This window comes from Tachysurus vachellii, chromosome 25 (genome assembly GCF_030014155.1).
Source record: "Tachysurus vachellii isolate PV-2020 chromosome 25, HZAU_Pvac_v1, whole genome shotgun sequence".
Lineage (NCBI taxonomy): Eukaryota > Metazoa > Chordata > Actinopteri > Siluriformes > Bagridae > Tachysurus > Tachysurus vachellii.
This window is the reverse complement of record NC_083484.1, coordinates 12,762,104-12,775,215: the sequence shown is the minus strand read 5'-3', so window position 1 is coordinate 12,775,215 and position 13,112 is coordinate 12,762,104. Positions and strand designations below refer to the sequence as shown.

At 37.2% G+C, this 13,112-nt stretch overlaps 1 protein-coding gene across 2 annotated transcripts; it reads right to left on the bottom strand.

Moving 5' to 3' along the window:
• Nucleotides 1–3,992: 3,992 nt before the first annotated feature.
• Nucleotides 3,993–13,028, bottom strand: slc25a40 (solute carrier family 25 member 40). 2 transcript variants are annotated; one of them, XM_060861225.1, is made up of 11 exons: nt 12,681–13,028; nt 12,417–12,524; nt 9,529–9,588; nt 9,297–9,403; nt 9,125–9,195; nt 8,879–9,003; nt 6,833–7,006; nt 6,628–6,737; nt 5,972–6,053; nt 5,799–5,879; nt 3,993–4,627 (listed from the first exon to the last, which is right to left on the bottom strand). In XM_060861225.1, exons 2-11 carry the CDS (start codon nt 12,511–12,513, stop codon nt 4,491–4,493), a joined length of 1,044 nt encoding a protein of 347 aa, XP_060717208.1. In that variant the 5' UTR covers nt 12,514–12,524; nt 12,681–13,028; the 3' UTR covers nt 3,993–4,490. The 2 variants fall into 2 exon arrangements, with proteins under 2 accessions (XP_060717208.1, XP_060717209.1); XM_060861226.1 differs by having other exon boundaries at nt 9,125–9,192; nt 12,681–13,027.
• Nucleotides 13,029–13,112: the final 84 nt, after the last annotated feature.

Here is a 13,112-nt window from a genome sequence, read left to right as displayed (position 1 = left end):
TTCACCACTGTGACCAAAGGGTAAGTGATTGATTGTGTAAATGAAATGGTTTCATGGTCAGTCAGTTGCTGTGTGTTGTGCAGCAGTGAAATTAAGACTGTTGAAAAATCATGAAATATATCACGGAAAATCAATATGAAATTTGTCCATCGGGTAAATATGGGGGGAAAAAAACTGCTATTCTGTGCCCATAATCCGCTTGTCCCAGGAGCACTTCCAGGTGATTTATCCATCCCTGTTTTTATATATTTCTTATTCAGCTTCACTTAAAAAAATAAACTACGGCTGTGTTCAATTTATTTAATTCGGTTTAAAGCTCAGGACCTGCAATCATCTTTAACTTGTTTTATATTTTCTACATATTTTAAGCTGCGTCATCCACAAAGCTGTTTTTTTTCCTTCTTAGATATTTTTTTCCTTCATTTGTTTTGAGTGAACCACTCATGATTACTTGAGCATGACAGAAATCCCCTTGTTACTTCTATTTATCGTTCTTAAAGTCAGATAAAGTGCCCCGATCTTACATATTTATGAGCTGACTTTATAAATTCTCCATCTTTTTTTAAATAAACATCATAGTTTAATTGTGCTTGTTTGCTTTGCGTTACAAACAGACAGTGATTGATGAACACTAGAGATTTTTTAACTTGCCTGGGAGGATTGTGATGGACACATTTGGCAAGTGTACATGCATGTTAAAAGGAACAAATCAGATTGTTAACATGGTGAATGGTTGTTTTACAACATGGATTTAACAACGTTTCTATTACTTTAAATACATTCTAAGTAGAACAACACACCGTGTTTATACATAGATGTAAAATATTCTGATATTCATGTTATCGTAAACTCATAACGAGAAGGATTTGATACGTTCACCTGTGGTCAAGACATTTCCTTTTTCTTTTGCAGTGTTAAACTAGTTATGTTTTATGAATAAACAGGATTTAAGCAAGTGTTAGTGTTTACAAGTTAAAATCAGGAAAACCTGATTTAAAAGTTGATCATAAACAATGTCATTAACAAGTGACGTTTTCAACTTCGAAAATCATCAACTTTCTGAAAACTTTCATTAAAGCCATTTTGTTATTCCTAAATCTCAGAGTATTGATTTAAAGGTCACGTTTAGCAAAAACTATTTTTGGGGAAAAATCGCAGTAGGTTTACATTGACACTTGCCAAAAATGCATCTATGTATTGACTTTTAACGTATTCTTTAATTTATATAAGATTAGGATTAGGACGTCGGATGTCATCCGAAGCTTCGGTTTGCTACAAATTTGGCGTAATAATTTATTTTAATTTATTCGCTCTTTGCTGAAATGCACGTTCCTTTTCAACAAAACGTGTTAGTATCTGTGTTTGTGTGTTATTGATTTAGTTTATTTGATTTTGGTCAAATGTGTCTTGACTAAAAGTTCTGAATTCTTATACAGTGATGTACAGTCATAGTTAAACCGTTTAAAAATGTTTTGTACTACAAATGATCTTCCTGGCAAAATGTGCTTTAGTAAGATTAAACCCTCTTAATCATCTGATACTCTAATATACTATAGTAACGGAAATCATTTTGGATTTGAAAAACATTATTATCTATTATTATCTACTATTATTATCCGTTTTATTTTTACTCCAGGAAATAAACATTACATTTGTTATTCCTTTGGTATCTGCTATTATCCAGCATGTCAAACCAGACATCCAAGCATACAGCTGTTCAGGATCTCAGATATTCCACAGAGAATGGGGTTAAAATCTTGACTATCTGGCAACCAGCACTGACCAGTTACCACAGGGATATGTGGTCGGTCAGATTTACTAAACAATATAGTTTAAATAAAACTACAATTCTCCTCATTACATGGCTCAAACAAGCTCTAATTTAAATAAGAATCTTAATTATGATTGAATGATGTTGTGAGCATGATCAATTCACGCTGTAGAACAAAAACCAAGTTACATTGCGAAAGTACAACAATTATTCGATTAAAACACATATGGGAGAATAGCACAGTCATTAAAATCACATACTCTTTATTTTCGTTCACTGTATTAGTGGATTATTTAATGAAATATGAAATTATGAAGTAAGATTCATTGCTAATGACCTCCCACTGGACATACTGTAGTTTATTGGGGATTACAAAATCACTCAGAATCAGAAAATGTACAGAAACAAGACCAATAAATAATGTTTTTAAGAATCCTTTTTAACTTTGTAATTTTATTTACTGCATACTGTGATGTGGTTTTATTTCTCAAACCAACAAACATAATGAATGTTAAGTGATGAGCAAGGCCGGGAGACGAATATTTTTTGTTACAGCACACCGTTATGCTCGGAGTATACAGAGTACAAGCAGGTTGTCTGGATGCAGGCAAAAAAAAAACTTTTTGCACTTTATTTCTGTACATCCATCAGTTATGGGTTCTTAACTAAACAAAATTGCTTGCAAATGATGTTTGTGCATTTTTGATACTGTAAATTGCTGATTACATTCCAAAATACAAACAATAAATGTTATTTCTTCCAAACCCAGAATGTTTTTTTGGTGTCTTGGGTTGTTGCAGATTTTTGTAACAGTAGGCCGAGTGATTCATATAGCCTTTCAAACAACCAATCGGCCATTACATTAAATCCACGGACAGGTCACGTGAATATCATTTCTTTTACTCACTCACTCACTACCACTTACCCGAACTACCTCAGGTCACGGGGAGCCTGTGCCTATCTCAGGCGTCATTGGGCATCAAGGCAGGATACACCCTGGACGGAGTGCCAACCCATCGCAGGGCGCACACACACACTCTCATTCACTCACGCAATCACACACTACGGACAATTTGCCAGAGATGCCAATCAACCTACCATGCATGTCTTTGGACCGGGGGAGGAAACCGGAGTACCCGGAGGAAACCCCGAGGCACGGGGAGAACATGCAAACTCCACACACACAAGGTGAAGGCGGGAATCAAACCCCAACCCTGGAGGTGTGAGGCGAACGTGCTAACCACTAAGCCACCGTGCCCCCATCATTTCTTTTATTTCATTATAATGGCAACTGTCAAGGGGTAGGATATATTAGGTAGCAAGCGAACAGTTATTTCTTGATGTTGATGTGTAGAAAAAAAGGGCAAGCATAAGGTTCTCAGTGACTGTAGCAAATTGTGATAGCTGGCCAACTGGATTGGGAGCATCACCAAAACAGCAGGGCTTGTGGGATTTTCCTAGTATGCAGTGGTTAGTACATAGAAAATGGATCGAACCTGTGAACCGGAGACATTTTCAGTGGCACCCAAGGCTCTGTTGAGTGATGACTCCGATTCCACAGAAGAGCTACTGTACTACAGATTGTGTTTTCTGATTCCTTTGCATCATAACCAGCATTAACATTTTTAGCAGAGCATCACAGTTTGTTGTGGATTGATCGGAGTAGCAGTAGACCAGTCAGAGTGCCCATGCTGATCTCTGACTACCACCAAAAAACACCTTCAAGGAGCATGTGAGTAATAGACAAAGGTGGCCTGGTCTGATGAACCTGATGAATCTTTTCCTTTACATCATGCGGATGACTGGATGCATGTGCATCACTTACGTGGGGAGGAGATGGGCCCAAGATGCACCATGGGAAGAAGACAAGCCAGCAGAATCAGTGATCTGATGCACTGGGCAATGTTCCTGGCTTTCATGTAAATATATCTAGCATAAAAAACTCAAATATATAAATAGATTTTCATCAAGGTTTATTAATATTAGTCATATTTGGATAATAGAGATTATAAAAGATTATAGATTGGTAAATTATGAGAGAAATTCGGTGTTAGGTCTTTGCTCTAACGCTCATTGTCATGCTAAGATCTTTAGAATGGGTTGCTGAAAAATGTTCTTTGAACAACATATTTATCACAATGAAGGGATAACCCTTGTAACCCATGTAATATGAATCTAAACAAAAAAAGACATCATGATTAAAAAAATAGACGAGTCAGGCTTGTATCATTCAAAATATTTAATCATTTCCTTAATCAAATAAGATCTACTCACGTGTTAAACATGACATGAAAATAAGCTTCAGAGATATACGTTCTCTCACTTCTCTTAAAATAGACTAAATAAAAACATTATTTATGCAACAAGAATACTATAAAAGCATTTACACAACCAACTGATTAGCAATACAGCTAATACAATATAACTTTCTAACCTTCCACGATACAGGATGTTTAGCATTATTCAGTGTGTTTATATTGCTGTGTATTTCGTGCAGACTTATCAGTGGAAGTTGAATGAGATATTGTTTCCAAACCATAAAGTTTGAGGATTTTTACAGTGGAAAAATTTCTTCATAAACAGAAATTATGTATTGATCTACACTGCTTGGCTTTTCTAGATGAACGTTTGCATGATTCTTTTAGATCCCAGATAAAGCAAACATGTAACTGTGTATGGTTATATTATAAAGTGTGTGTGTCTGAGACAGATGGGGTGATTAGGTGTTGGTGGTGTGCATTGTAAGAAGCAGTTCTTTCTCCTGGTTTTGTTTGCGGAAGAAGGCCTTGCCAAACTCATAAGTGCTTATCATAATAGCGCAGGCGGGAGCCACTTTTATCAGCCGAGGCATGAAACCTGCCCGAGAGAAGAGAGGAAAAAAAAAGATGATTTAAAAACGTATAGGATGAAAACTCGTACGGTTTCCCAAAATATCAGCATATGTGATCATGTGATCAAACCTTTCCTGTATTTTTAAACAGGACAACATTTAATGACACTGGGGTGATGCTTTTGTATTTCTTACATGTGCAAATAATCTGGAAAATATGTACTGTATGTGGATAAACATGGTCTAATCCGTATCCATAGACTATGAGGGAAACTGTTACGTCTGTGAAGTTCTTGTTTGTGTTTATTTTGCTCTCCTGTCAGCCATTTTATACCAACTCCCTAACTCCCCTCCCCCACCTCAGTCACCTTTGAAAGAAAAAAAATGGCTGAAATTAGCACCTAGCTCTAGCAAATATTTCTCCTGTGAGGGGGAAAAAGGGGATTTGGTAGCCTAGTAGTTAAGATAATGGTCTACAAATCAGTTGTATAAAATGAGATAAAAATTTAAGTCGCTCTGGACGTTTGCTAAATGCCGTAAATGTAAAAAAGGTGCCATGTCTGGGGAAAAAAGGCAGCAATCCCATGATAGAGTACTTTTATTACTGGTGAAGGGAATGAACTTAGGAGCAGAATTAGAGATGATGTGTTGCTCCTGGACAATTATGTAAATAAAATTTGGATGTATAAATTTGTACAATTTGTATTGTATCGATTTTTTTCAGTGGCCTGCTTTAAATAACAAATCTAATAAAACATACCAAAAAAAGCATGAGGTAAATCTCAAGCAGCTGAACGGGCTTCGGTTAGCTAAGAATGCTTATACCGGAGCTTAAGGTTTATTAACCTTCATCACAAACAAAAACAAAGACAATGAAGATCACATCTTGAACATGCTTGTAAACCAGTATAAAATAAGTTATGTTTGTATGACTTGACTTTCAAGCAGCTAAATTGGCAATTGTGCTTGAAAGTGGTGTCATAGGAGTCCTTGCTAATGCTAACACAAGTGCAACCACTGTAGGGTCTGCGGTAGATCTTTGCATGTGAGGGTTGAGGATGGCTCATGGGGTAAAAATTGACAAATCTTGCCTAATTCACCTTAAGGAAAGGGTATGAATATTTTAAAATGTTCCAAAGTGGATAAATTCCTATATTTTTAGTTTTGCATAATAAATTATTCCTTGAAAACTCTTACCTGCAAAGAGTCCTTGAATGCCGCTTTCTGCCACGATCCTTTTCATCACATTGTAGGTTGAAGACGAGGCTTGAGGCAACACTACATAATCAAACGTAAATGTAATTTATTTGAGCATCTAACAAATATGGCTCGAGTAAGAACAAGCAAAGCTTTTATTTTGGAAATCTTACATTTCCTCGCCTGCAGTTCACCCAGTTCCACCTGCCTTCTGGTCTTCACCACGTCAAACGGCAGTGTTGCGATTGATGCAAACTGAAGAAAAGGAGGAACAAATGTAAACAGGTTGCTCAACAAAAGAAGTTTGTGTCTCTGTTGTGTAGACTTTTTCTTTATTCAGTAGTCAATTCAGTGGACAATTCAGTAGCTTGGATAGCTATGGCAAAGAGATTTTTCATTCATTCATTCATCTTCTACCGCTTATCCGAACTACCTCGGGTCACAGGGAGCCTGTGCCTATCTCAGGCGTCATCGGGCATCAAGGCAGGATACACCCTGGACGGAGTGCCAACCCATCACAGGGCACACACACACACTCTCATTCACTCACGCAATCACACACTACGGACAGTTTTCCAGAGATGCCTATCAACCTACCATGCATGTCTTTGGACCGGGGGAGGAAACCGGAGTACCCGGAGGAAACCCCCGAGGCACAGGGAGAACATGCAAACTCCACACACACAAGGCGGAGGCGGGAATCGAACCCCCAACCCTGGAGGTGTGAGACGAACGTGCTAACCACTAAGCCACCATGCCCCCCAAAGAGATTTTTATTTTATTTTATTTTACACAGCTACTTTTTGTTTAGTAACCGGCATAGACTCACAGAACCAGACACCGCTCCTGAGATGAAGGTGATGCTGAAGGTCGGCTCGGCCACGTTGTTGTAGTGACACAGCCAGGCTTTACCTCTCTCATAGTTGTACCAGTACATGGCTAAAGAAAAGAAGAGAAAGAGGAAGCATCTATTATGTCGTGATGTGAGCATAATGTAAACAAAAGCATACTGTTTTTTTTTGTTGTTTTTTTACCTGAAAATGGGACGTCCCTGAGTAGCGTGGGCCCGAGACCCCTCCAGAGAGCGAGCCAGCCTTCGGCATGTACGGCCGAGCGGATCACCGTACTCAGCTCTCTGTACGACTGTCTCTCTGACTGCAGCTTAGTGCGGATCAGCTCTAACGGACTGATTACCGTAGCAGCGCCCACTGCAACACGCACACGACTCGAGTGTTATATTCAGCCAGTTCAGATTCAAGAATTCAGAAGGAAAACTTTCTTTTTAAGAAATATGAAGATAACAAAAACATGTATGCTATGGTCAGATGTCCACAAACTTTTGGCCATACAGTGAATCAACAGAATAAATCTAGTGATACTTATCTAATCTAATCTATTCTAATCTAATCAAGATTAGAATAACATAAACCACTGATGAACCATGAAAAAGAACTTGCTGAATTTTTGTTCAGAGCACAAACAATGGTGTGGAGTAAACACTATTTTCACAATAATTTAGTCTCTGATTTCAGTTATAACAAATTAATGCATCAGACTAGTTCGGCATACGCATTTATTTTTAATAAATATGAAAGTAACAAAAACTCAAATGTGGCTTGTATTTGAGAACAAAAAGAGGATTTGTGAGTGTTATAGTGTGAAATAGTATGTTATGTTATGTGCTTCTTGCTGACAAAAATCAATGACTCAGATCATCACACTGGCAGGAGTGAAGAGAGAACCGTGTCTAATACATGACATCCTCTTTCCTTTTCTTACTAGACTTGCTGTCTATTAATACTGTTAATTAATTACTTATGGGCAAAGTTTCATCAGCAAAAAATAAACAAGCTTCAGGGTTGAGAGTTCAATCTGATATTCACTCACATGTAACAACAACCACCTTTGTGTTGGTTTATGTCAACCCTGGCACATGGGTCCTAAGATCGGATTTAAAAGAAAACCCCCCACTCTGAAAGCCATTAAAAATGTTTACATGTTAATATAAAACCTTTATGTGAACACAGCCTTAGAAGCAGGCAGATTCATGTGAGCTTTTTACAGATGATGAACAAAGATCATCATTAGAACAGGCGTTGTGTGTGTGTGTGTGTGTTTGTGTGTGTATTGGGGTGGTGGTTGTAATATCTTGTAATATTGATACCATGCTATCAATCTGGCAATCGCCATAAAATGTAGTTTGTGTACACAAAAAAGATTCGGTGTTTACCATTTCTATTAGTATAAGTCTAGCAAAGGTTACATGTACGTGAAAAAGTTTGCACCCCCTTTGCACCTCTTTTGCAGTTTATCTTTTAAACAGAATTCCATCTTTATGAATGTTTTCCTGTTAAATACGAACAAGCTCATAAATGTGTGTCAACACGGCCGTGCTCTAGTTCATTTCATGAATCAGGTTTTTAGGATGTCTAATAAATTAAGTGTTAATAATTTGCTATTTTAGGTTTTCGAGCCAATGTGTGGAAAAAAGGCACTCAGGAAAAGAAAACAAGAAGAGCTGCTGAAGGGTATAAAGAGAGATCAAGATGTGAAGGATTCAAATGCAAAATAAAAATCATTTAAAAAGAAAATCGGAAAAAGGCCCATAATTGTGTCATACACAGCAGTATGAATTTTTGATCAGTTTTTTTAACTTTTGTATTAATCATTATCACCAGCATGGTTGCTTTAGCAAAAGTTTACAAAAAAAAAAAAAAACATTCTTAATCAAATAATAATTAATACTTCATCCAGAAATCGTGTCCTTTTACATGGAACATTTTTTTTAAATTAAACTATGCTGTTAGTGTCACCATTTTCAAGTAAGGGTGCACAAACTTTTGCACTTAACAGTACTGTAGGTAATGAAGATGCGGCACACGAGAGTCGTTTATTCTTTATTTTATTTATATATTTTTAAGAAAGGAACATCTGTGAAACCTAACATGTATATTTTTGTTGGTACCGTCGTTATTATTTTGAAAGAAAAACTTTTGCACTGAACTAAAGAAAGTTTTTTCTGGTGGATTTAGAAAAAAAAATAATAAATCCTAACGCTACGACATGGGATCAGATGTTACCTCTGGCTGTTGCTCCAGCTAATAATGGAGCCAAGTCTGCTTTTTCCTCCATCCGGAGCCTGAGAACAGCACAGAGCTGATCATAAGAGGTGAAGTAGATCACTGTAGCTGGAACTGCCATAACTCTGTCGAGAGAAAACGTAAGAACATTCTTGTGTCAGGAATTTTCTAGCTATTCTGTCTTCATCTGAACATAAAACGTTAACACTGGGTGTGTGAGTGAGTTAATCAAGTAAAACGACTAACAGTGTTGGAGGAAGGCCGCTCCACAGTGACTTCATCCCTTCCATGCGCACAATCTTGATGAAGGCATCCTGCTTCACAAAACATTCTACATGTTTACAAGCGTTTTCACACAACTGTGATCTCATAATCCCTTCAAGACGATATAATCGCCGAAACTGTCCTTGAGTCTCACCAGTGTGCCGTTGAAATGACCACGAGGTTTGTACCATGCTTTCCCATTCCCATTTTCACACACACATAAATGATCCATCAGGCCATTGCAATACACAAAGCATTTCCCTGTGGGACAGAACGAACATTTGAGTATACATGAATCAACAGAGCTTAAAGGGAGAAAAAAATTTTTCAGTGCTAAATACAAACTGATCAAGGTTTTTTTTTAGTGTTTATTTTTTTGCAACCACCTTTAGATAAAGGGCTGGTCTGTGCCTGGAGTCTGATCTTTATGACATCCAAAGGAGTGACTGTAAAACAGAAAGGGGAAAAAAAATAAACCAGTGTCATCATTTTAGTTGATCACTAAGAAGAAATCCAGTGACCGGCCCAAAGCCTTGAGACCGACTCAACCCCTGTGAACACATTTGGATTGAATTGGAACACTGACTGCACCCCAAACCTCCTTACCTCATGCTACCACTTATGCTCTTGGCTGAATGAGCACAAACGCCTACAGTCATGCTCCAAAAACTAGTAGAAAGTCTTCCCAGAGGAGAGAAGTCACTTTGTTAATTTGTGCAAAACAAATTAACAAATCCCAAAACAAATTGACAAATCCCAAAACACATTAACAAATCCCAAAACAAATTAACAAATCCCAAAACACAACGACAAGTCAGACAACCCAGAAACGCTAGTGTATCGTTTTTGAATGGAAACTTACCGATCATTGGACAAGACACCTGTCACTCAAGATATACAGGTATGGAATCTTAGTATCCCAAGGACCTGCTGCTAAGAAACTGTGTTCATTCTAATGTTACTGCACGAAATATTGTTTGAACATTCAGTATTCACATACAGTATATACACCGGTCGGTCGGCGCCGTTTCTGTTACTGTTTACTGTTTATTGTCTTTTGTGTATTGCATTTTTTGTACTTTTTGTATTGCCTTGTAACTTTGTGTCTGCACTGTCTTTTGTCCTGCACTGTCTTTTGTCCTGCACTGTCTTTTGTCCTGCACTGTCTTGTCTGTCTTGTCCTGCACTGTTTGCACCAAGTTGCACAGTTGCACTTTATGTGGCTAGGACTACTTACAAGTCTTTAGCTCTGTCTTTGTGTTATGTAGCTCCATGATCCTGGAGAAACGTCGTCTCATTTCACTGTGTACTGCAACAGCTATATATGGTTGAAATGACAATAAAAGCTTCTTGACTTGTCTTGACTTGTGTAATGTGTAAAGTTCTCCATTTAAATATAAGAAAATAACAGAATTAATCCACAGTAATCGATTCCATCCATCCATTCCAACGTTTCCCTGCGGCAGACTGTTGAACTTCATGTATACCTTGAGTGACAGGTGTCTTGTCCAATCACAAACTATACCAACCGCTTCCGGGTTGTCTGAAATGTCGTTTTCTGATTTGTTAATGTGTTTTCTGATTTGTTAATGTGTTTCGTGCACCGATTCAGACAACCCGGAAGCGGTAGGTATAGTTTGTGAATGGAAACTTACCGATCATTGGACAAGACGACTGTCATTAAAGATATACAGGTGAATGAAAGGCGTCTCGTCCGATGATGGTAAGTTTCCATTCACAAACTATACCAACCGCTTCCGGGTTGTCTGACTTGTTAATGTGTTTTCGGATTTGTTAATGTGTTTTCGGATTTGTTAATTTGTTTTCGGATTTGTTAATGTGTTTTGCACTTCCCGGCCACCGTAGTAAAGGGACTAGGGATCAGACAGCAAACATGTATGCTATGGTCAGACGTCCACAAACTTTCGGCCATACAGTGAATCAAGAGCATAAATCTAGTGAGATTTATCTAATCTGATCTAATCTAATCTAATCAAGATAAGAATAACATAACCCACTGATGAACCATGAAAAACAACTTGCTGAATTTTTGTCCAGAGCACAAACAATGGTGTGGAGTAAAAACTGTAATTTCACATTAATTTAGTCTCTGATTTCAGTTATACCAAATTAATGCATTAGACTAGTTCGGCATATGCAGCTGAAATGTTTTAGCAGAGTCTGTTACACTTTCAGGCAACAAAACATGGGACTGGGCAGCACACTGGAGATTCACTCGTCTGTTACAGCAGATAATAAATGAGCAAGTTGTCCACCCTTGGCCATGGTTTACACAAGCCTACAGAAGTCGTGGTATCATGTGCTCCATTTTGCATACTGTATTACATTCAGTGACCTTATCAGAAAATATTTTAAACATAAATATTTATGAAGAAGCATGGATTATTTTTGGATTATCAACTCTTGGTATATATTTAGAACAGTTTCTTGCAGAACAACAGCAAGATTAAACCAATATGTTTCCCCACTTGGGCAAATCAATTTATTTCTCACTAACAGCCGTAAGAACGAACAAATTGTCAAACTTTCAGTCTATGAGGATCTTGCACATATGATCAAATTCTTGAGTATTAACAGTGCATAAGGAGAATTAGTCAATTCTTTTTAAATAAGAGGAGAATTAGTCAAATTTTTAATTCATCCCTTTCAGTTCTATTTCTGCCCATACTTACAAACCTCTGCCACCCAAATCTACAGTGTCCTGTTGTCTATAAAAATTAAATGACAGGAGACTCATCCAACTTCAAACACAGCATTCTGGAACTGAAATCAGTTCTTTTTTTTTTTTTAAATGCACTTAGTACACTTGTGCAAAGTCATAGTTTAAAACCATTTTGTTTCTCATTTTGTTTCACACAAGAAATAAAGAAAAAAAATGTATGAAAGCGTATGACACTAAAACAAATTCCTTTGTTATACTCGGCAATAAAGCTCTTTTTGATTCTGATTCTGATTCAAATGTATTCTTTTTTCTAACCTTGTATGAGAAGATATTTGATTTATACCCATCATAACATGTATTCAATTAAGTTTTGTTTGCACAAAGGTGTCAGATCAGAAAAGGCTCAGGGTTGCAGAAAAGAAGTCACTTTATAATAACCTTTTGTTCTGTGTTTATGTTCTGTAAAGCTGCATTGAGACAAGGTCAATTGTAAAAAAAAAAAAAAAAAATCATACAAATAAATTTTAATTGAATTGAATTTTAGTTTCTGTTGTTTACAAACAAATTCAGTGCGCGTGCAGTTCAACTCACCAAACAGTGATGTAAGCAAAGCACCAGAACAAGAAGCCACCATCTGTTGAACTGGTGTTATGTTATCCATTTTGGCCTGAAAACTCTGAGAAGACATCTCAAACCAACCTGGTGTAAAAACAGACATGAAGTGAGGCGTGGCAATTATTTAATTAGGTCGTAAATAAACATGACACAAACCCTGAACAAGCTCTTATAGGCTGGACAGAATTCAGTGCCTTAAACTTACTCCAAACTAAATAAAGTTCAGTTCGAGTCTCTTACCTTGGTTTAGTTTTTCCTGATGTGATGATGTACTTGTTCTGAACTCCAGTCAGTTAAATCCAGACAGTACAACAATCCTTTCATGTCATTTGTTGTGTCCTGGAGCTGTTTTGCTAGCTACATTTAGCCACTTGATATAGAACTAATCATTAAATTTTGATCATATTCCGTCGAGTTAAGATATATCTCTGCGATGACAGCATTCCAGAGACGTATAGGACTTAAATCGGACAAAAAAAGTACGAAGTCACGACCCTACGATCCCTTTAACTCTGATATATAATCCAAAAAAGTTCACGTTTTACCTCCTAACCTGCACATGTCAAGTGTCAATGTAAAATCAGTCTTCATTTGCACAGCCGCACATTCATCACGTTTAAATCACGCAACCCTCACCTATAATCGGTTGTTGTTGTTACTCTTATAAAAAAA